Source organism: Pyrus communis, chromosome 14, assembly GCF_041283825.1.
Source record: "Pyrus communis isolate YQ-2024b chromosome 14, ASM4128382v1, whole genome shotgun sequence".
In the NCBI taxonomy this organism is placed as follows: Eukaryota; Viridiplantae; Streptophyta; class Magnoliopsida; order Rosales; family Rosaceae; genus Pyrus; species Pyrus communis.
The window spans coordinates 22,568,754-22,594,383 of NC_142578.1; the positions used below are offsets into that span (position 1 = coordinate 22,568,754).

General features: G+C 37.0%; 1 protein-coding gene and 2 long non-coding RNA genes across 3 annotated transcripts; 1 reads left to right on the forward strand and 2 right to left on the reverse strand.

The window, feature by feature from the left end:
* Positions 1-2,644: 2,644 nt before the first annotated feature.
* On the reverse strand, positions 2,645-3,620 carry LOC148691409 (uncharacterized). The gene is made up of 2 exons (XR_015956011.1): positions 3,496-3,620; positions 2,645-3,001 (listed from the first exon to the last, which is right to left on the reverse strand). It is a non-coding gene; the product is annotated as an uncharacterized LOC148691409 (long non-coding RNA).
* Positions 3,621-4,409: 789 nt separating this feature from the next.
* Positions 4,410-4,952, forward strand: LOC148691410 (uncharacterized). The gene has a single exon (XM_088684014.1). It carries the CDS (start codon positions 4,410-4,412, stop codon positions 4,950-4,952), a length of 543 nt encoding a protein of 180 aa, XP_088540140.1.
* Positions 4,953-16,644: 11,692 nt separating this feature from the next.
* Positions 16,645-17,543, reverse strand: LOC148691411 (uncharacterized). Its single transcript, XR_015956018.1, has 2 exons — positions 17,429-17,543; positions 16,645-16,932 (listed from the first exon to the last, which is right to left on the reverse strand). It is a non-coding gene; the product is annotated as an uncharacterized LOC148691411 (long non-coding RNA).
* Positions 17,544-25,630: the final 8,087 nt, after the last annotated feature.

Sequence of the window (25,630 nt, forward strand, 5' to 3'; positions counted from 1 at the left end):
CACAATGATGATGTTTAAAAGTGAAAAGAGAAATCAAGCATCTATGCAAGAAGCAAGCACACATGAAAATACCACTAGAGAGGAAGAATCCACCATATCCCAACAACACTTTAAAATCAATGAACGATACAGCACCACCAAATCTTTTAACCCTGAGCCACCAAGGCGCTTTAGGTGACAACAAACATGTCAAGAAATTAGAAGAGTACCACGAGAGTCTTGATCACTTGACCAGAAAAAATTCATTATCCAACATTAGACTTGATTTAAAAAAGACGGGGCCAAGCGATACTTGAAAACTATATATTAGAATGCTTTGGATGAAAGACGTGATAAATTGTAACCGACTCACTTAAGAAAGCATAAGACTCTTCCAAGTTAAGAGTTTACATTTTACTTTATCTACAATGTCCTCAAAGTAACTCCGCTTAGACCAACCTTGAAAGATGGAAACACCCAAATATTTGAATGGGAAAGAATCCACTCCGATACCAAGAAGATTTCTGATAGATCTCTGCCTTGGTTGAACATATTTTACCAAAGAAAACCAAAGATTTTGATTTGTTGATTACCTGACCTGAGTAAAACTCATATTCCGTAATAAATCTCATAATGCGTCTCAGATCAGCGCGGGTACCACACAAAAATATCACAATAGCATCAGTAAATAAGACATGAGAAGAGGCACATAGACCCCGTTAGGCAGCCATGGAAACCAACTCACCAGATGAAATTAGCATCGACAAAATAGCAGAGAAGACAAAGGATCATCCTGTCGAACACCTCTTTAACAAGAGAAAAGACTAGAAACTTAACCATTAACTAATAAAGATAGATAAGCATATCGTAGAATTTCCTCCACCCAATTATCGAATACATGGGAGAAACGAAAAGCTTTTAAAACGCGTAGCAAAAAAGACCAGTCTAAAGTGTCAAAAGCCTTTTGAATATCAAATTTGATTGTACCTCATGCACATCGTTTATCAAGGACATTCGTGCATCCAGAAGTGAGAATAGTGTCATCTAAGATGGTTCGATCTTTAAGAAAAACATGTTGTTGAGGGGATACAATCCTGGAAGCAATCAGGCCCAACTTGTCGGTAAGAATGCAAGTGATGATTTTTAAGACAATTGGCCAGAGTTGTAGAACGGAATTACTGTGGAATTGAAATGAAGAGGAGTTTCCCGTCAATGAAATTTTTTTAAATAGCCACAACTATATTTAGACCAATTGTATTCCAACATATACAACATATAAATAGCCATTGAAGTCATCAGGACCGGGAGAACTAGAAGAATCCAAACTTTGATCTGTCGTATACGCCTAATCTAGAATAAGGCACTCGAAGCAAAGACACATTCTCTTCGGCACTTACCAAATTAGGAATTACTCTTTTAAATAGCCTAGTATCTACTGTATCATTGTCCATATACAGTGGATACCTCCAAGGACCTCCGAGACCACCCAATTTTGGGCATCTAGTTGAGGAGAATAGTGAAATGGCAGACCGGTGGTTGTAGGTTCTCCAAATGATTATCGAAGGAGAATACTATTCATTTTTTAAAAAGACTTGGCCAAAACAACGTCATTTTGAGTCAAACTATTTAAAATAAAATTATTAAAAGCAAGTCTTATTAAGCAACGTGAAGGAGATCAAGAGAGTATATTCTCCACCCAATCCCATTTTGCATTCACTTTCTCGATTGGGTAATTCTCAATTATAATTCCACTTTTCTTCTAACACCACCCAATTGATCACTAGGCCACCACCAGCTGCTTCACGCCTCCACCTATCCAAATTAATCATAGAGGATGTTAAAATTGATGTGTATGGGATGAAAAATTTAAATTCATAATGAAGTATAGTTATTGTTAATTTGTTGTAATTTTTTTATATTGTTTGGATCATATGTAATTTAACTTATCTATTTTTTTAGCTTCATCAATTGACATGGTTTTTTTTTTTTTTTTGATTAATTGATGTGTAGAAATTAGAAGTATGAAATGATATTACAAGTGAAAATCATCATCAATCAGTGATAGTTCAACTCCAATTTTGGATGGTTTAAAATCATCATTGATATGTTTTTTCTTATATTAACAATGAAACTATCATGATACGTTTTCAGAGAATGAGACCTCATCGTGGATAAAAATTTAGTCTTTGTAGCTTGTAGTGTTGTTTGTACAAAACTTATGAATGAAAGGTTTGTAGTCTATTGTTTAATTTCTCAGTATTATTATTGCCTTTGAACTTTTATATTAGGACCACTTTGTGTTAAAATATTGGATCCCCCATTACTACTATGCATTCTTCATGCCACAAATAAACACATTTCATCACCATGGCTACATTAGTTTTGCTAGTGTGATAGGGCTCTTTGATCGTTCAGCAGTGAAATATGAAGAAATTGTAAATTTTAATAATAATTTTGAGAAATTGAGCCTACGGTTACCAAGAAAAGAAATTTGGGAAATTTTGGCAGAGATTTTGATTTCTTGGTTTTTGTGCAGGTGGAATATTTGTGGTTTTAGACGTTTCAGCCCATAGGAGCTCCTGCCACGTCAATGATAGAGAATATAGTGTAAAATGTATATTGAAATCATACAACTATGTGTTGACCACCAATTTTGAAGAAAGGCTATGGTAAAAAGAAAATCTTATTGTAATTTTGGCCAATTGCCTCTCTTTTACAATATGTAGATTATTCCATCGTTAAACGAAGCTGGACTTTATTTTATATTATAGCCTGAATATACCATAAGAGAGTACATCAGGACCAAAAGAAGTACCACAGCAGCGGAGACATCAACAATTATAGATGCAATAACAAGCGTAGTCAGTGCCTGCAGGGTTCGCAATGCATGTATGTCCTTGGTCATGGTGTTTGTTAAAGCACTTCTTCCCGCAATCCAATAACGTGCATTTGCTTTTATACAGTAGCTCTTGGCATCTCTTTTGTGCGTAAGCTTGTCGCAGGTTTCCATGCTTAAAGGTAACTACAAAATTATAAGACATTTGAATAAGCGCAAATAAGTTTTGTTTTTCACAAATATAAACCAAATTTTAATTTAATTTATAGAGTGTGATAAAATATAAAATGGTTTTTGTGTGTGTTATTTAGCTCTAGCTCCTAACTTAATTGAAGAAAAAGGAAAAGGGGGTAAGAGATGGGTTATAGAGTACGAAGATTACGTTCATGTTTCTTTAACTATTTAAAGTCATGCATCTCAAATACACTGGTTAAACTAGCTAGTATTGTTGAAAGCGTCATATTAAACTGACTTCGAAAATAATTTTGGGATTTAACATTTGTTGTATCGACAAATCACTATAGCCAGTCTGTAACATGTTAATGTAAATACTTGAGATAAAGTTGTAGGAAGCACTTTGAACCAACATATGCAAGAAAATAATGATTTTGAAATTATCATAAACCCAAAAGAAAACAAACAAAACGCCAAAACAACTACAAAGGATAAGCCAAACATACCTGAGAAAATAAGAACAAGGAGAATGAAATGGACGAATGAAAATTTAGACATCTCTAGCACTTGTTTTTATTAGTTAATAAAGTATTTGTATTTCACTTTGTGGGATGGTAAATTACAAGGGTCTATGGACAATATATAGGGAGGGAGGGGATTATTATTGAACGAGTATTTTGAGATTATAATATTTCCTTGTACTAAAATCCTAGCTACATTCAAATAATCTATTTAATTTGTTAAAAGATCTTATTGATTTAATTCATAAAATTACTTGCGTACATGCATGTGAACCAAATTTGTAAAAGTATTAGTGATAAACTTCCCCTTTGTATTTGATTCAGGGTTTCTGCCCTTCATGAATATAAAAGGCTACTTTGATCAAAAAGCTAACATTGCAAATTCCAAATATTTCTTGGTTTCATATTGATTGAGAATTGAAGCTATCTTATTTTGGTATTTTAGAGGCCAACAACTACGTAGTAAATTTAGTTATGCATTCAACTAGTAGCCCTCTACCATAGTGGTGAAGATGAGTGTTGGTCTTTGCATCACGGGGTGAATGTTGGAGAGTTGATTTTTTGTAATTAGTTTAGTTACCTATTTGAGTCCTTGTAATCAGATTGTAATTAGGTTATTTGATGTTTCTTTCCTTGTAAAACACTCTTGTACATTATATATCTTCCTCCTTGGTGAGAAGAATAATATCAGAAAATTAAGCCCCAAAGATAAGCTTTAATTAGCATGGTATCAGAGCAGAGATCCCAGGATTTCTGCTCTGCCCGCTCCTTCAAGCAAACTCGGCCCTCCCATGGAAAACCTACCACCACTCCACGATGAAAACAATCTCATCCTAACTGATCCTACCCTTATACTAAACACTACAACCCCAAACATTACTACCCTAACCAACCCTACCATGAATCCTCCTCCTGTTTTGAGTTCTTCCGACATGCCTCCAGAGTCCTCAGGTAACTGTGGTTATGCTTTTAATATGAATAATGGTGATACTCAGTCCAGTTGGATAATTGACTCTGGTGCCACAGACCATATGACCTATGGCCCCACTGATTTAGCTTGTGATACTGTTCCACTTCGACGATATGATACTAATGCTAATGGTGTCACCTCACCGGTAACTGGCGTTGGCACTGTACACCTCACGCCTACCCTCTCTTTGCTGCATACACTACTTGTACCTTCACTAAAGCATAAAATGATGTCTCCTGGCCAAGCTACTGAGCAATTGAACTTTTGGGTACTATTGTATCTGAAGTTTTGTATTATTCAGGATATTCTCATGAAGGAGATAATTGGTCACGGTACTAAGAGGGGGGATCTTTATTTTGTGGACAATGTTAGTACAGGATGGGTCAATCTCGCCCAAGGAGCCATTAATCATAAGCAGCGTCAGATATGGTTATGGCATCACCGTTTGGGTCATCCGTCTTTCAGTTATTAACAACATATGTTTCTGGATTTATTTGTTGGCTGTTCGATTTTGCGTACTTGCCAAGAGTCACCGTGTTTCTTATCTGTTGAATTATAATAAAAGTGTTATTCCTTTTGATCTTATTCATTCGGATGTTTGGGGACCATCTCCGATTACTACTTCATCTGGTATTAGGTGGTTTGTAACTTTCATAGATGATTGCACACGAATGACATGGTTATACCTTCTTAAGCATAAAAGTGATGTGTTTCTGGAGTTTAAGACATTCCACACCAAGGTTTAGACACAGTATTCTACTACAATCCGGATTTTGCGTTTTGATAATGGCGGTGAATATGTTAATAATGATTTTACACATTATTTAACTAATCACGGAATTCTCCACGAGACTACTTGTCCTCAGACTCCTCAACAGAATGAGGTGACTGAGCGCAAAAATCCCCATCTATTAGAAACAGCTCAATCGCTATTGATTGGGGCGAATGTTCCCCACTCCTCCTGGGATGTTGCTCTTCAGACTTCTACTTACCTTATCAACTGCATGCCATCTAAAGTATTGAACTTTGATACACCTTTGCAAGTTCTTGCCTCTTCTGTCTGTTTTAGTGCTCCCACTGCGAGTTTTTGGATGTGTTGCCTTTGTTCATCTACATAAAAATCAACGGACAAAACTTGACCCATGTGCCATCCATTGCGTTTTTATGGGGTATGGACTACATCAGAAAGGGTACCATTGCTACCACCCTCCTTCACGTCGGATGTATACTAACATGGATGTTTGTTTTTCTGAGTCTGAGATGTATTACTCTTCGGCTTATTCCAGGGGGAGACACTGCATGACGAGCAGGTTTGGACCATGGTTGCTAGCACTGATCTTCTGTTGCCACTATTAGTCGAGCGGAAAATGCGACCACCCTTAATAATTACATGACTCAAGTTTATAAAGTGGTGAATTGCTTGAGAGATACATATTTTGTTCAACACCTTGTGTTTTGAGTTTAAACTTTACTCCCTTCCCTTAAGTTTTATTTTCGTTTGTCTTCTCTCTGATCGATAGCGATACTGCAAGCTGGAAAAGGCATGTTATTAACTCTTTGTTCGGGCCAAAAGATCATCACTTATATTCTAAAGGTACGTTCTCAATTAAAAATGCTTATAAAGTGGTCCGGAAGCTCCATATCACTAGTTCTTCATCTTTTTCTAATGACCTCACCCTCTTTAGAATGCAACAATTCGGAAGGCTAGAATTTCGGGTCGCACTGAAATTTGTATAAGGAAGGCATGCTCAAATATCCTCCTACATGTGAGAATTTGGTGAAAAAGGGTTTGGTGTTGGACACTACTTGTTTATTTTGCGGTTCCTATTCGTAGTCGGTGCCACACGTACTAGCTAGTTAAGTGTTCGTCTGTCAGGGCTGTGCTTTTTGCCTCCCCCTTCAGATCAGCTCGTTTGCTATTTCTTTATTGTCCTTGTGTGATTGGATGTTGCAGATGATATCTCAATGGCCCCAGACTAAGATTGATACCCTATTGATGTTTTTTAATGGTATTTGATGTGCTTGTAATTAGCTCAATTGGCGTCTACTTGTCTCCCGAATTTTTTTCAAGTGCAACCAAAGTCATTGTCTAAGCCTATTTCTTCTCTTTCAGTCTGGTCCTAACCACCTCTTGGCTGGCTGAAACTCAACATAATGATGGTTTCAATGCGGAAGGATGTTTGGGAGGTCTTGGCAGTGTGATAGGTAATCATTTAGGGAAGTTTGTTGGTACTTTTGTCTTAGAATCTCCAATGTTGCAACTTCATTCTTAGCAGAGATTTTGGTAGCAAGGGAGGTGGTTTGTTTGATCCCAGCGAACCAAATTGATTGTATCATATTGGAGTGTGATGTGAAATCTAGTTTGGGATCTTTGTCTAGCCTCGTATTGTACATGTCCGACGTGGTGCAAATGTCACGACATATGAATTATAGCTAAGTTAGCCCTAGTCCATGAGTCGGATTTGTTTGGTTTGATGATGCTCCATATATTATTTGAGATGTTATCTTTAAATATTGTACTATATAACTATCAATAAAATCGCTACTGTTTCACCGCACAAAAACAATGCGAGTGAAACCAAACATTTCATATGGTTCATGCTACGAGCAACATTATCAATTGTCCATGTTTAACATCTCATGTGATCCCAAGTTTTAAGGATTTGGTAATTGGTTAAATATACCAACAAAGTGAATTAATGGATCAAGCCAAATCAAAACACATTTGTCGTTTATGCTGACCACAAAGTTCAAAAATAAAAAATGTGAGTGAAACCAAACATTTCGTAAGTGGTACCGTGTGCGCCACATGAATATGAATCACTATATAATTATCAATTATGAATCCACTTGATCACCATATAATTTGAAAAAACGAAAACATCATCACATACATTTTGGCCAATAGCTAAAATTATTCATCGTAAACAAAATCGATCGGCAACTTAATTTCTTGTGTATCGCTCAAATGAATCACTGACAATCGAAGAAGCAAAAACAATCATAATCAGTTCCAACAACATTGGCAATGCATTGGGATCCTAGATCATGGTGTTTATACCAACACTTCACCTTGCAATCCAGTAATGTGCACTCTCATACAACTTTTCTTCACATCTTTTTTGTGCATAAGCTTGAGGCACATTTCCACAATGCAAAGCAACTGCAAAATTATTAAAATTAAACAGATTAATACATGCACTTTGAAATTTGAATCAAATATACAAAAGGAAAAAAAATGGAAAAAAACTGAAACAATGTGATTGGACAAACCAAGCAAACCTGAGAAAACAAGAACGAGGAAGAAACGGAAGAAGGAAAACTTAGACATTTAGAGTCCTCAATACTGTGTGTTTACTAAGATCTATTACTTTGTCGAATGTTGGAGCAGCAAGTCCATGGACAAGGAGAATATAGGGAGGGTGGGGATTATTATTAAACAAGTGTTTTGAGATTATAATATTTCCTTATGCCAAAATCCTAGCAGTAAGTTTTTCGATGTGTAATTACTACATCCAACTTAAATTTTAAATTTTAACTGTCTATTTTACCCTATTGCATAATTACTGTTAAGTACAAGATGAAATTAATAACAAAAATCAAATTTATCAATAGACCCACATAATATAATTAAACCCTACATTACCTTTGTTTATCCTATGCTCATTATGACTAAAACCCTAATAGCTTTGATAGAGAAAAACAAGTTTTTCTATTGATGGATGGTGATTTTGAAGTTTTTTATCCTCCTACTAAGATATGACTCGATTTATGGATATTTCGTTTGTTTGCTTCTTTTTTGGATTAAATTTCATGCTTTTTATATATATTGTATTTATTTTTCTCTGCCATCTGTATGTGCCCCAAAACACCAATGCAATGACTTTTGATTAGTACTGCAAAGACATAAAACTTATTTATTGGTGCAAGTAAAGATTGCTCAACCTTAACCACGAACTAGCGGGTGGCATGTCTTGCACATTTTTAATTCGAAATAGCTCCAATTTGTTTATTTGTTTATTAATTAACATGGTAGCAAGACACCCAACCCTATGTCACTTCAAAGTTTCTTAAAAAGTACATTAAAATTCTCGATTTAAAAAAGACTGAACTGAAGCTTTCTTATCATTCTCTTGGCAAATTCTAGTCTATGGAATGATCTCTTGGATCCCAAGTCCATGGATGGGTTGTGGTAGCAGAAAGAAAAAAAGTAACTAAGGAAATGCTAGTCCGATATGGCATATGCAATATATGAAAGAGTAAGTTGGATGTCGAAAGATGTTAGATGAGTTCAAAAAAAATTTCCCTTTCACATTTTGTGTTGGAAAACGTTGGTCATTTACTATGTATATGAAGTTGGAGAATCAAAGAAATAATTATCAAATTAATAATCAAATGAAGAAAGGAATGGTTGCAAAAGTGCCAATGTGACAGCCCGTCCCGGATTTTTTATACCGTAGGGGTAAAATGACGATTTTGCCCCTAGTATGTTGTTTTGTTGTGTGGTTGTTTTTGAGTTTTGATTGGCTGATTGTGGACCACACATACACTCCCATACTCCCTCACCCTTTTCCATGTTCCGTACCACTGTCTATTTCCCTCTCTCTCTCTCTCTCTCATTCCTATCTCCATATGTACGGACACACCCAAAAACCATTGAAACCTTCACAGATCGAGGAAACAAATTACATATTAGTGCTCGTGAGGTCCTTGGGAGTTCAACCATACCCATTTTAGGTAAGGATACCTTCGTTTTCACGTTGAACTCGGGATCCCCCGATTTGGTCATTGTTCATGCACACGTTAATTATTGTGTTTTTGGGAATTTCAAGCTTGTAGGAAGCTTGGTGAGGTCCTTAGGAGGCTCGGGGTGGTTCGTTTGAAGGTTTTGGACATCGGGATCATGAGTTACAAGTTTGGCCGGAGTTGGTGGTGTTTTCCCGGCAAGATTCCATGGGTTTTAGTGCTTGAAAGTGGTATGGATTTGTTCCTCTTGTTGTAAGCTTCATTTTGGTACCAATTTTGTGAAATTTGGTTGAAAAACGAAGAAGATACAAGGTTTTAAAATTTTTCCCGGTTTTCCGGCGCCGGCGATGGCGTCGGAGTTTGGCCGGAGAAGATGACGGAATATTCCGTCAGTTTGGACGGAATATTCCTAACGGTGTTAACGGCATCAGTTAGATTTAAAGGAATATTCCTGACGCCGTCAGTGTGCCAGGCACGTGCCTACGCGTGGGGGCGCGTGCGGCGTCGAAATTTTTTTTCTAAAAATATGGGGATGTTCCTGAGGTTGAGTAGATCACGTTAGTGTATTCATACACCCCATTTGAGCATTGTATGAGAAGTTATTTCGTAAGGTTGGTTATGTACTTTAAAATTAACGTTTTTATAGTTGTTTCGCATATAGGTGAAACCTATCCCGAGGACGAGCGCGGTCACTCGAGGCAAGGGGGTTACGACCCTTCTACATACCAGTGAGTGGGCTTTTGGTTTTCCATATATACCTATATACTTACGTTTTTCCCAGAAAGTGAATGGTAACGTTTATACATTTATATGCCATGCATTATGTTTGCCGTTTGTTAGTAGCATATATATAGTTGTATGTTGGTGCTGCGGGCGCACAGGTAAGTGCTAGGTGAGTGTGGTTTATGCGTATGTTCAGTAGTGATTTGAGATGCACAGAGAGCTCATAACCTGCACCCCCGGTGTTAGTGATCCTGCCCAGAGTTGGGCACAGTCCTTCACGTGATGTTCACCTCCCGCACCACACGCTCATCTTGGATCCAAGTTAGGTGCACAGTCCTGTCGTATAGACCATTTTAGGTGGTTCCGACTCGTGTGCAGGTATAGTTAGCGAGATGGAGATTTGAGCTCTAGATTCAGCCGTACAGGTCACGTTAGGTGACTCCGGCTGACAGATTTCATGGCATTGTTTGGCATTACCTGAGTACTTGCATTATATTTAGAGGCATTTAACATGGCATATTTGCGAGCATGATTTATATATATGTATATTCTATTTTCTGGGAAGTATACAGGTTTTACGGCGAGGGGTTAGAACTTTGTTTATGAAATGGTTTTTGAAAAACTTTGTTTTTGCCCACTCACACTTTCTGTTTTGTGCCCCTCCAGGTTCTAGTTGGCTAGCACTTGTGGTGGCTCCCCAAAGGATTTTCCTGGCATATCTGACAGATTATCACCAGTGTAGGACCACCTTTGGGTGTGTTTAAGTAGTGTTAGTTCTCCTCGACTGCATTAGGTCTTCATGCTCTGAACTTTGTTTTCACACTTGCGCTTGCACATGTATGTTCTTACTTTGTGTATAGCTGGTTTTTATTTATTCGTACTTTTATTATTGTTCTATTAGCTTCCGCACTGTGCACATGGTTATGTCACTTCCACGTGACGGCCAGCATGCCCTAATCTCGATTGGGGTGTGTCAGCCAACGTCCTAATCCTTTTGAAATCATAAGTAATAATGCCAACGTTATTGGCTAGAATTTTAATTCAATTAATAAATGAAGGGAAATTTTATTTGAACCGATCTAACCTCTTTCTACATCCAACTTACTCTTTTCACCCATATTGTTTTGTTAAAGAATTAATATCATTTTAAACCCAAATTTATTACCTAAACTACCCTCTCAAACCCAATTCAAAATGTAAAATTATCTTTACACCCATTCCCTTTATAATTGCATACGCTGTATAGGACTAGTCGGAATGAACACAGTATAAACAAAGGTAATGCTACGGTTTAATTATAGTATGTGGGTCTATTGATAAATTTGATTTTTATTATTAATTTCATCTTGTACTTAACAGTAATTATGCAATAGGGTAAAATAGACAATTAAAACTTAAAATTTAAGTTGGGTGTAGAAAGTGGTTAGATGGGTTTAAATAAAATACAATAATCTTGTGACGCTCCAAATTATAGTAAGGTTGCAATGACTGGCTTTGGTGTTTTGGTCCTCGGAGACAGGTCATAAGTTGATTTGCTCCAGAGTCCTTGACAATTACTAATTTACTACCAAGTAATGCAAGGGGAAAAAAAGGCTACTAAAAAAAATCTATTGATGTTATAAACTTCCTATTAAAGTGTGATTGTGTAAATCCTACATTAGATTTGATTCTAGTTATCATTTCCTATTATGACTTGGATTCCTTGGATTTGAAGGATTTCTTCTCTCCCTTATTACTATAAATAAAGGCACTACGTAGGAAGGATAACACACACATTCCCCTACATAATTCTACAAACACGTATCTCTCTCCACTTTCTTTCCTTGCCGCCAGCGCATTTCCCCTTGTTAGATAAAATAGACTACAATACGTTATCAGCATGCTCCTATTGATGCACTTAGGAATCTAACATGGAAGCTTTATGCATCAAACTATTTCATCCATATCATCACGCAATCAGGTTCTTCCAAAACAACGGTTTTTGTCTCGATATTTTTGCAGCCCTGATAGCATGAACATTCATCATAATGCATGACCCAACTTTACGTTTTTTGAATTTTAGATTCTACATAAATTGTGTATGCATTATATCCATAGTTGTTGAATTATGTGAATTTTATATTACCATGAATTGTATCAAATTATATATGCATTGAATTGAATTAAAAAAAAAAAAAAAAAAAAAAAATCGAAAAATGCTAGGTTTCTTCGAACCTATGACCTCGAGCCACTCGCCTAGGCTTGCAGCCTGTGTCGCTGAGCCGTGCCGAGCCATGAGACCCTAAGTTGGAGCTGAGGGCTCCATGTTTGAAAAACCAGAAGCCTCAACGCCTTCCATGGTGTTTCCACCGTTGCAGGTTGGCCTGCAGCCAATCCTCGCCCATGGGTCAACGCTTTTGACGACCTACAATTCATCTTTGACAACAATTAACCAGGATTCCAGCGAATCTCATTAGAGTTTTTCAAAATTTTCTGATCCAAATTTCTAGGGCTTTGATGGAACATTGAGATTTCTCTATCTCCGTTCATATTCGTGGTCCCCATTGACCCATGAACTTGCCCCAAACATTATTGTCCCAAAACACAGCCCCCTGAAGCGGCGGTGCTGGTCTTCTTCCCCGACGAGCGCACCTAGCTACAGCTAGGGTATCTTTGGTCCTAACCCGAGCCCAGTTGGGCTTTGTTTCCTCGGCCTATTTCTTTTCCTTCTTTGGGCTTGCCTGCAGCGGCCCAAACTATTAGTTTGGACCGAATGTTGAAAAAGAAAAAAAAAAAAGATTTTCTTAACTGGGCTCGCCTGAAGTGGCCTAGCCCAAAATGTGACACTAGCCTAGGTGTTATGGTGTCCCCAATACACTGGATTTGTATCCTTTCATGGGCTTTCGCTTAAATCCGACCCCCTTTTTTTTTTCTCTCTCGCCTTGGACCTGCAGCCTACCCAAGACAATTCCAGCCCAATTTGGGTATGGACCTCACGGCAGGATTTGCTCAGCCTACCTGAGGGCTTTGGCCCATATTTTTAGGCCTCGAGCTTCATTGTTTATTTTTTTAAGACAATTTGAGTTTTATATTTTTTTCACCCACATTTTAAATTTGGCCCAAAGTCCAAATAATTAATTCAATTATAATTATAGACATGAAGTTTTATTTGCATATGTTCTTGTTGCATATTTCTGTGTATATATTTGCGTTTGTCTGCAGGAACATATGAACTTGAAGTTCATAATTATTTCGAAACCTGAAGTTTCTAGAAATATGCCTTATTTGAAAATCTGAAGTTTTCCTTAAAACATCACCCATGAAAACCCGAAGTTTTTCATGTGAATTTTAACCAATACATGTCTATTAGAACCTGAATGTTCTACCCCTATTTGAATGGATTGATATTTTTCTCCATTACATTGACCACATCTTGTCCATCTATTTTGTGATAGGAACATGTCGAATTTGAACAAACTCGACTTCACCACTTTGGAGGTCTCTAGAAAGAACTACCTCAAGTGGGTCTAAGATGTGAAACTCCACCTCACTCCAAAGAATTTGTGTCCTGCCATTGAAGATGAGAAAAACAATCCGGTTAGTGAAGTTAAGAAAGCCACTGCCATGATCTTCATTCGAAGACGTATTCATGACGTCGTGCAAATTGAGTACCTTGCTGAGGAGGATCCACGAGCACTATGGGTTGCTTTGGCTAATCGCTTTGATCGCCAAAAGGACATCTTCTTACCTGAAGCAAGACATGACTGGTAGCATTTGTGCTTCCAAGACTTTAAGTTTGTGAATGAATATAATCCTAAAGTTTGTCGAATCCGATCACTTTTCAAGTTTTGCAACGAAACTTTGACTGAAGATGATCTCCTGGAGAAGACCTATTCAACCTTCTCTGCTACTAATATTGTTCTGCAGCAACAATATAGAGCTCAGAAGTTCACTAAGTTTTCGGATTTGATCTCTGTTTTACTTCTCGTTGAAAAGCATAATCAGCTGTAGATGAAAATTCATCAAGCTCGACCTACTGGGGTAACTACTGTGCCTGAAGCACACTATAGCATGAACCAATGCCCAAAACGCCAAAATATGCATGGTAGGGGAGACTAAAAGCCACCCCGTCAAGGTCAACAGAGTTAAGACCCACCCAAGGGAGGAAACAGAGTCATAAGTGCCCAAACCTCGCTCCCAAGGCCCCAAACTTCAAGAATAAGGGTAAAGCACTTGAAACCATGGATGCGGACATGCGTTATCACAGTGGTTCAAAGGACCATTGGTCCCGTGTTTGCCAAGCTCCTCAGAAGGTTGTAGCTGAATATCATTTTCGTCGTAAGAAGTTTGAATCAAACTTTATGCAAGTGGACTCAACGAAAATCAACGCGTAACAAAAAAGACTAGTCTAAAGTGTCAAAAGCCTTTTGAATGTCAAATTTGATTGTACCTCATGCACATCGTTTATCAAGGACATTCGTGCACTCAGAAGCGAGTAGTGTCATCTGAGATGGTTCGATCTTTAAGAAAAACATGTTGTTGAGGGGATACAATCCTGGAAGCAATCAGGCCCAACTTGCCAGTAAGAATGCAAGTGATGATTTTGAAGACAATTGGCTAGAGTTTGTAGAATGGAGTTTGGAAACTGAATCTATACTGGAACCTTTGGGAATAAGAACTACTGGAATTGAAATGAAAACGAGTTTCCTGTCAATGATTTTTTTTTTTTAAATAGCCACAACTATATTTAGACCAATTGTATTCCAACATATACAACATATAAATAGCCATTGAAGTCATCAGGATCGGGAGAACTAGAAGAATCCAAACTTTGATCTGTCGTATACGCCTACTCTAGAATAGGGCACTCAAAGCAAAGACACATTCTCTTCAGTACTTACCAAATTAGGAATTACTCTTTTAAATAGCCCAGTATCTACTATATCATTGTCCAGATACAGTGGATACCTCCAAGGACCTCCGAGACCACCCAATTTTGGGCATCTAGTTGAGGAGAATAATGAAATGGTGGACCAGCGGTTGTAGGTTCTCCAAATGACTATCGAAGGAGAATACTATTCATTTTTTAAAAAAGACTTGACCAACATAACGTCATTTTGAGTCAAACCATTTAAAATAAAATTATTAAAAGCAAGTCTTATTAAGCGAAGTGAACGAGATCAAGGGAGTATATTCTTCACCCAATCCCATTTTGCATTCACTTTCTCGAATTGGGTAATTCTCAATTATAATTCCATTTTTCTTCTAACACCACCCAACCGATCACGAGGCCACCACCAGCTGCTTCACGCCTCCACCTGTCCAAATTAATCATAGAGGATGTTAAAATTGATGTGTATGGGATGAAAACTTTAAATTCATAATGAATTATAGTTATTGTTAATTTGTTGTAATTTTTATATATTGTTTGAATCATATGTAAGTTAACTTATCTATTTTTTTAGCTTCATCAATTGACATGGTTTTTTTTTTTTGATTAATTGATGTGTAGAAATTAGAAGTATGAAATGATATTACAAGTGAAAATCATCATCGATCAGTGATAGTTTAACTCCAATTTTGGATAGTTTAAAATCATCATCGATATGTTTTTTCTTATATTAACAATGAAACTATCATGATACGTTTTCAGAGAATGAGACCTCATCGTGGATAAAAATTTAATCTTTGTAGCTTGTAGTGTTGTTTGTACAAAGCTTATGAATGAATAATTCCATTTTTCTTCTAACACCACCCAACCGATCACGAGGCCACCACCAGCTGCTTCACGCCTCCACCTGTCCAAATTAATCATAGAGGATGTTAAAATTGATGTGTATGGGATGAAAACTTTAAATTCATAATGAATTATAGTTATTGTTAATTTGTTGTAATTTTTATATATTGTTTGAATCATATGTAAGTTAACTTATCTATTTTTTTAGCTTCATCAATTGACATGGTTTTTTTTTTTTGATTAATTGATGTGTAGAAATTAGAAGTATGAAATGATATTACAAGTGAAAATCATCATCGATCAGTGATAGTTTAACTCCAATTTTGGATAGTTTAAAATCATCATCGATATGTTTTTTCTTATATTAACAATGAAACTATCATGATACGTTTTCAGAGAATGAGACCTCATCGTGGATAAAAATTTAGTCTTTGTAGCTTGTAGTGTTGTTTGTACAAAGCTTATGAATGAAAGGTTTGGAGTCTATTGTTTAATTTCTCAGTATTATTATTGTCTGTGAGCTTTTATATTAGGGCAACTTTGTGTTAAAATATTGGATCCCCCACTACTTCTATGCATTCTTCATGTCACATATAAACACATTTCATCACCATGGCTACATTAGTTTTGCTAGTGTGATAGGGCTCTTTGATCGTTCAGCAGTGAAATATGAAGAAATTGTAAATTTTAATAATAATTTTGAGAAATTGAGCCTACGGTTACCTAGAAAAGAAATTTGGGAAATTTTGGCAGAGATTTTGATTTCTGGTTTTCGTGCAGGTGGAATATTTGTGGTTTTAGATGTTTCAGCCCATAGGAGCTCCTGCCACGTCAATGATAGAGAGTATAGTGTAAAAGGTATATTGAAATCATACAACTGTGTGTTGACCACCAATTTTGAAGAAAGACTATGGTAAAAAGAAAATCTTATTGTAATTTTGGCCAATTGCCTCTCTTTTACAATATGTAGATTATTCCATCGTTAAACGAAGCTGGACTTTTATTTTATATTATAGCCTGAATATACCATAAGAGAGTACATCAGGACCAAAAGAAGTACCACAGCAGCAGAGACATCAACAATTATAGATGCAGTAACAAGCGTAGTCAGTGCCTGCAGGGTTCGCAATGCATGTATGTCCTTGGTCATGGTGTTTGTTAAAGCACTTCTTCCCGCAATCCAATAACGTGCATTTGCTTTTATACAGCAGTTCTTGGCATCTCTTTTGTGCGTAAGCTTGTCGCAGGTTTCCATGCTTAAAAGAAACTGCAAAATTATAAGACATTTGAATAAGCGCAAATAAGTTTTGTTTTTCACAAATATAAACCAAAATTTTAATTTATAGAGTGTGAAAAAATATAAAATGGTTTTTGTGTGTGTTATTTAGCTCTAGCTCCTAACTTAATTGAAGAAAACGGAAAAGGGGGTAAGAGATGGGTTATAGAGTACGAAGATTACATTCATGTTTCTTTAACTATTTACAGTCATGCATCTCAAATACACTAGCCAAAAATAAACTAGCTAGTATTGTTGAAAGCGTCATATTAAACTGACTTCCAAAATAATTTTGGGATTTAACATTTGTTGTATCGACAAATCACTATAGCCAGTCTGTAACATGTTAATGTAAATACTTGAGATAAAGTTGTAGGAAGCACTTTGAACCAACATATGCAAGCAAAAAATGATTTTGAAATTATCATAAACCCAAAAGAAAACAAACAAAACGCCAAAACAACTACAAAGGATAAGCCAAAGATACCTGAGAAAATAAGAACAAGGAGAATGAAATGGACGAATGAAAATTTAGACATCTCTAGCACTTGTGTTTATTAGCTAATAAAGTATTTGTATTTCACTTTGTGGGATGGTAAATTACAAGGGTCTATGGACAATATATAGGGAGGGAGGGGATTATTATTGAACGAATATTTTGAGATTATAATATTTCCTTGTACTAAAATCCTAGCTACATTCAAATAATCTCTTTAATTTGTTAAAAGATCTTATTGATTTAATTCATAAAATTATTTGCGTACATGCATGTGAACCAAATTTGTAAAAGTATTAATGATAAACTTCCCCTTTGTATTTGATTCAGGGTTTCTGCCCTTCATGAATATAAAAGGCTACTTTGACCAAAAAAGCTTACATTGCAAATTCCAAATATTTCTTGGTTTATATTGATTGAGAATTGAAGCCATCTTATTTTGGTATTTTAGAGGCCAAAAACTACGTAGTAAATTTAGTTATGCATTCAACAAGTGGCCCTCTATCATAGTGCTGAAGATGAGTGTTGGTCTTTGCATCACAGGGTGAATGTTGGAGAGTTGACTTTTTGTAATTAGTTTAGTTAGCTATTTGAGTCCTTGTAATCAGATTGTAATTAGGTTATTTGATGTTTCTTTCCTTGTAAAACACTCTTGTACATTATATATCTTCCTCCTTTGTGAGAAGAATAATATTAGAAAATTAAGCCCCAAAGATAAGCTCTAATTAGCATGGTATCAGAGCAGAGATCCCAGGATTTCTACTCTGCCTGCTCCCTCAAGCAAACTCGGCCCTCCCATGGAGAACCTACCACCACTCCACGATGAAAACAACCTCATCCTAGCCAATCCTACCCTTATACTAAACACTACAACCCTAAACACTACTACTCTAACCGAACCTACCATGAATCCTCCTCTTATTTCGAGTTCTTCCAACATGCCTCCGGAGTCCTCAGGTAACTGTGGTTATGCTTTTAACATGAACAATGGTGATACTCAGTCCGGTTGGATCATTGATTCCAGTGCCACAGACCATATGACCTATGACCCCACTGATTTAGCGTGTGATACTGTTCCACTTTGACGAAATATTACTAATGCTAATGGTGTCACCTCATCGGTAACTGGCGCTGGCATTGTACACCTCACGCCTACCCTCTCTTTGCCGTGTACACTACTTGTACCTTCACTAAAGCATAAATTGATGTCTCCTGGCGAAGTTACTGAGCAATTGAAATGTTGTGTACTATTGTATTCGAAGTTTTGTCTTATTCAGGATATTCTCACGAATGAGATAATTGGTCGTGGTACTAAGAGGGGGGATCTTTATTTTGTGGACGATGTCAATACAGGATGGGTCAATCTCGCCCAAGGGGCTGTTGACCACAAGTGGCGTTAGATATGGTTATGGCATCACCGTTTGGGTCATCCGTCTTTCGGTTATTTACAACATATGTTTCCAGATTTATTTGTTGGTTGTTCGATTTCAGACTTTAAATGTGACACTTGCGTACTTGCCAAGAGTCACCATGTTTCTTATCCGTTGAATTCTAATAAAAGTGTTATTCCTTTTGGTCTTGTTCATTCGGATGTTTGGGGACCATCTCCGATTACTACTTGATCTGGTATTAGGTGGTTTGTAACTTTCATAGATGATTGCACACGGATGACATGGTTATACGTTCTTAAGCATAAAAGTGATGTGTTACTGGTGTTTAAGACATTCCACACCTTGGTTCAGACACAGTATTCTACTACAATCCGGATTTTGCGTTCTGATAATGACGGTGAATATGTTAATAATGATTTTACACATTATTTAACTAATCACAGAATCTTCCATGAGATTACTTGTCCTCAGACTCTTCAACAGAATAGGGTGGCTGAGTGCAAAAATTACCATCTATTAGAAACGGCTCGATCTCTATTGATTAGGATGAATGTTCCCCGCTCCTCTTGGGATGTTGCTCTTCAAACTGCCACTTACCTTATCAACCGCATGCCATCCAAAGTATTGAACTTTCTTACACCTTTGCAAGTTCTTGCTACATTTGTACCTCTACCGTCTGTTTTAGTGCTCCCACCGCGAGTTTTGGATGTGTTGCCTTGTTCATCTACATAAAAATCAACGAACAAAACTTGACCCATGTGTTATCCGTTGCGTATTTATGGGGTATGTACTACATCAGAAAGGGTACCGTTGCTATCACCATTCTTCACGTCAAATGTATACTACCATGAATGTTACTTTTTCCGAGTTTGAGATGTATTACTCTTCGGCTTCTTCTAACCCTCATCTTCAGGGGGAGACACTGCATAACGAACAAGTTTGGACTATGGCTGCTAGCACTGATTTTCCGCTGCCACTATTAGCAGAGCCTGCAGTGGCTACACTGCCAGCCCAGCCAACAAAAGCAATATCGCTACCCACAGAACCAGCAGCAGGCATGGCAGTGCCGTCCTCACCCATGGCACCAGTGCTGCCACTTGCCGATCTTGAAACTTCTATTGATACTACTCCCCCTCGTCTGAAAATATAGTACCACCAGATGATCATACTCCTGAGAACATTCCTGAGGTAAGATCTACTATCCTTGTTGATGTATCCGATGTTCCGAATTACCAATTACCTTTCAGGCACAACCGGGGAAAGCCACCTAATCGATATTCACCGAAAACAACGAAAGGCTCTAAATATCCCATTGCCAACTATGTGTCATCACATAAATTATCAAAACCCGGCAAAGCTTTTGTACAACAAATATCCAATGATAGCACACCAAGTTCATTGAAGGAGGCACTATCTGATGATTGATGGGCCAAGGCAATGAAGGAAGAAATGGATGCACTTCAGAAAAGTCAAACATGGGATTTAGTTCCACTACCCCGAGGAAAGAAAAGAATGGGATGTCGATGGGTGTACATCATCAAGTACAAAGCTGATGGGTCGATTAAATGATACAAAGCACAATTGGTGGCCAAGGGATACACTCAGACGTATGGTGTTGATTATACAGAAACATTTGCTCTGGTAGCAAAGATTAATACGATAAGAGTGTTACTTTCGTTGGCGGCTAACTTGGATTGGCCATTACAACAATTTGATGTGAAAAATGCTTTCTTACATGGTAATCTTAAAGAAGAAGTGTAAATGGATATTCCACCTGGTTATGTATCGGTTTCAGAACCCGAAATGGTGTGTAAGTTGAATAGGGCATTGTATGGATTGAAACAATCACCTCGGGCATGGTTTGGTAGGTTCCAGATGACTATGAGGAAGTATGGGTTCAGGCAGAGCAATTCCGATCATACACTTTTCTTGAAACGTCGAATAGGGAAATTGACCGCACTTATTATTTATGTGGACGATATGATTGTTACAGGTGATGACAAAGAGGAAATCTCAAGGCTCAAAGATTACCTAGCAACTGAGTTTGAGATGAAAGATCTTGGTGGTTTGAAATATTTCTTGGGTATAGATGTAGCTCGATCTAAACAGGGTATATTTATATCTCAAAGAAAATATGTTCTAGACTTATTAGCTGAAACTGTAATGCTTGATTGTAAAACGGTTGACACCCCTATAGTCCAAAATCACCATCTTGCCGTGCACCCTGATCAAGTTCCCACTAACAGAGATCGTTATCAAAGGTTAGTTAGGAGGTTAATTTATTTATCTCACACCAGGCCTGATATTGCATACGCAGTAAGTGTTGTTAGTCAATTTGTGTATTCCCCGAGTAAGGCACATATGGGTGCGGTTGAATGCATTCTACGATACCTGAAGTCCTCACTGGGTAGAGGCATCATGTTTTCCAAGAATGATCGTTGCCGAATAGAGGGTTATACCGATGTAGATTGGGCAGGCAACGTTACTGATCGTCGGTCCACATCTGGATACTTTACATTTTTGGGGGGAAACTTAGTGACTTGGCAGAGTAAGAAACAGAAAGTGGTTGCTTTATTAAGTGCAGAAGCGGAATACAGGGGTATGACAAAAGGAGTATGCGAATTATTATGGCTTCGGAGGTTACTCGCAGAACTTGGGCGTCCTTCGAATTCAGCCTCAGATTTATTTTGAGATAATAAATCAGCCATCGATATCTCACACAACCAAATCCAGCATGATCGCACAAAACATGTAGAAGTTGACAGACACTTCATTAAGGAGAAGTTAGATGGAAATATTATTCAATTCCCGTTCGTAAAGGCAAAGGATCAATTAGCAGACATCTTAACTAAAGCTGTTGCGAGTCAAGCGTTCTACAACTTTCTTGTCAAGTTGGGCATAAACGACATTTATGCACCAACTTGAGGGAGAGTGTTGGAGAGTTGACTTTTTGTAATTAGTTTAGTTAGTTATTTGAGTCCTCGTAATCAGATTGTAATTAGGTTATTTGATGTTTCTTTCCTTGTAAAACACTCTTGTACATTATATATTTTTCTCCTTGGTGAAAAGAATAATATCAGAAAATTAAGCCCCAAAGATAAGCTCTAATTAGCAGTGAATTCAAATCCCGTCGGCTTCCTAATTTAACAAATTTATCATTTGACAAAAAAAAAGTAGTTATGCATTCATCATGTGGATAGTTGATTGATTTTGTCTTTGTGACTGCCAGAGTGCAGTGGGTAAAGTCCACCAAATTTCTTTTTGTTGAAAAAAAACATGTACTTGGCTACAGCCCCCTAATCTTTGCTAATATAATTGTTAACTGTTGAAAGAGTGAGGTGACAAGTCACTGAAGTGAGGAACATGTATACAGAGGCTGTGTTGGCATGAAAAAAAAACAAGAAAATGTGAGAAGAAACGAAAGAAAAGGTTGGGAAGCAGATGATGTAACGACACTTAATTGTTGCATGACTCAAGTATACACATGAAGTACAAGTAGTGGATAGAGTTTGGACACACAAAGTATTTTTTTACCTTCAATTTATTGCCTTTTGGATTCAAATCCTACCCCCTCCTCTTAGTGGCCAAAAAAAAGTTAAAACAAGAAAATATGAGTAGTATTGAGAAGCAATGAAAGAAAGGCTGGGAAGCGGAAAATGCGACCACCCTTAATAATTACATGACTTAAGTTTATAAAGTGGTGAATTGCCTGAAAGATACATATTTTGTTCAACACCTTGTGTTTTGAGTTTACACTTTACTCCATTCCCGTAAGTTTTATTATCTTTTGTCTTCTCTCTGATCGATAGCGATACTGCAAGCTGGAAAAGGCATGTTATTAACTCTTAATTTGTTCGGGCCAGAAGATCATCACTTATACTCTAAAGGTACGTTCTCAGTTAAAAGTGCTTATAAAGTGGTCCGGAAGCTCCATGTCATTGGTTCTTCATCTCTTTTTAATGACCTCACCCTCTTTGGAATGCAACAATTCGGAAGGCCAGAATTCCGGGTCGCACCGAAATTTGTATATGGAAGGCATGCTCAAATATCATCCTACACGTGAGAATTTGGTGAAAAAGGGTTTGGTGTTGGACACTACTTGTTTATTTTGCAGTTCCTATTCAGAGTCAGTGCCACACGTAGCCAGTTAAGTGTTTGTCTGTCAGGGCTATGCTTTTTGCCTCCCCTTTCCGATTAGCCCGTCTGCTATTTCTTCGTTGTCCTTGTGTGACTGGATGTTGCAGATGATATCTCAATGGCCGCAGACTAAGACTAATACCCTATTGATGCTTTTTAGCGGTATTTGCTATGCTTGTAATTCCCTGCTTTGGGAAGGTGTGTTGTCAGACCCGTCCCAAGTAGCTCAATTGGCGTCTACTTATCTCCAAGATTTTTTTTCAAGTGCAACCAAAGTCATTGTCTAAGCCTCTTTCTTCTCTTTCAGTTTGGTCCTAACCACCTCTCAGCTGGCTGAAACTCAACATGATGGTGGTTTCAGTGCGGAGAGATGTTTGGGAGGCCTTGGCAGTGTGATAGGTAATCATTCGGGGAAGTTTATTGGTACTTTTGTCGTAGAATCTCTAATGTTGCAACTTCATTCTTAGAAAAGATTTTGGTAGCAAGGGAGGTGGTTTGTTTGATCCTAGCAAAGCAACTTGATTGTATCATATTGGAGTGTGATGTGAAATCTAATTTGAGATCTTTGTCTAGCCTCGTATTGTACACGTCCGACGTAGTGCAAATGTCACGACATATAGATTATAGCTAAGTTGGCCCTAGTCCATGAGTCGGATTTGTTTGGTTTGATGATGCTCCAGATATTATTTGAGATGTTATCTTTAAAGATTGTTCTATATAACTATCAATAAAATCGCTACTGTTTCACCTCACAAAAACAATGCGAGTGAAACCAAACATTTCATAAGGTTCATGCTACGAGCAACATTATAAATTGTCCATGTTTGACATCTCATGTGATCACAACTTTTAAGGATTTGGTAATTGGTTAAATATACCAACAAAGTGAATTAATGGATCAAGCCAAATCAAAACACATTTGTCGCTTACGCTGACCACAAAGTTAAAAAATAAAAAATGCGAGTGAAACCAAACATTTGGTAAGCGGTCGTGTGCGCCACATGAATATGAATCACTATATAATTATCAATTATGAATCCACTCGATCACTATATAATGTGAAAAAACTAAAACATCATCACATACATTTTGGCCAATAGCTAAAATTATTCATCGTAAACAAAATCGATCGGCAACTTAATTTCTTGTGTATCGCTCAAATGAATCACTGACAATTGAAGAAGCAAAAACAATCATAATTAGTTCCAGCAACATTGGCAATGCACTATGATCCTAGATCATGGTGTTTATACCAACACTTCTCTTTGCAATCCGGTAATGTGCACTCTCATACAACTTTTCTTCACATCTTTTTTGTGCATAAGTTTGAGGCACATTTCCACAATGCAAAGCAACTGCAAAATTATTAATAAACGAATAAACAAATAGGGTTGGGTGTTTTGTTGCTTTGTTAATAAACAAATTGGAGCTATTTCGAATAAAAAAGGTGCAAGACATGCCACCCGCAAGTTCGTGTTTAAGGTTGAGCAATCTTTATTTGCACCAAGAATCAAGTTTTATGTCTTTGCAGTACTAATCAAAAGTCCTTGCATCGGTGTTTTGGGGCACTTACAAATGGCAGAGAAAAATAAATACAATATATATAAAAAGTATGAAATTTAATCCAAAAAAGAAGCAAACAAACAAAATATCCATAAATTGAGTCATACGTTAGTAGGAGGATTAAAAACTTCAAAATCACCATCCATCAATAGAAAAACTTGTTTTTCTCTATCAGAGCTATTAGGGTTTTAGTTGGAATGAACATAGGATAAACAAAGGTAATGCTACGGTTGAATTATAGTATGTGGGTCTATTGATAAATTTGATTTTTATTATTAATTTCATCTTGTACTTAACAGCAATTATGCAATAGGGTAAAATAGACAATTTAAGTTGGGTGTAGAAAGTGGTTAGATGGGTTTAAATAAAATACAATAATCTTGTGACACTCCAAATTATAGTAAGGTTGCAATGACTGGCTTTGGTGTTTTAGGTCTTCGGAGACAGGTCATGTTATGATTTGCTCCAAAGTCCTTAACAATTACTAATTTACTACCAAGTAAACCAAGGGGAAAAAAAAAGAAAAAAAAAAGGCTACTAAAAAATCTATTGATGTTATAAACTTCCTATTAAAGTGTGATTGTGTAAATCCTACATTAGATTTGATTCTAGTTATCATTTCCTATTATGACTTGTATACCTTGGGGTTGAAGGATTTCTTCTATCCCTTATTACTATAAATAAAGGCACTACGTTGGAGGGATAACACACACATTCCCCTACACAATTCTACAAACACATATCTTTCTCCACTCTCTTTCCGTGCCGCCAGCCCCTTTCCCCTTGTCAGATAAAATAAGCTACAACATGTTATCATCGTGCTCTTATTGATTCACTTAGGAATCCGACGTGGAAGCTTTATGCATCAAACTAATTCATCCATATCATCACGCAATCAGGTTCTTCCAAAACAATGGTTTTTATCTCGATATTTTTGCAGCCCTGATAACATGAACATTCATCATAATGCATGACCCAACTTCACGTTTTTTGAATTTTAATTTCCACATAAATTGTGTATGCATTATATCCATAGTTGTTGAAATATGTGAATTTTATATTGCCATGAATTGTATCAAATTATATATGCATTGAATTGAAT

Excerpts from the sequence above, each read along its gene's own strand:
- LOC148691410 (XM_088684014.1), top strand. The coding sequence starts at position 4,410 with ATGAATCCTCCTCCTGTTTTGAGTTCTTCCGACATGCCTCCAGAGTCC.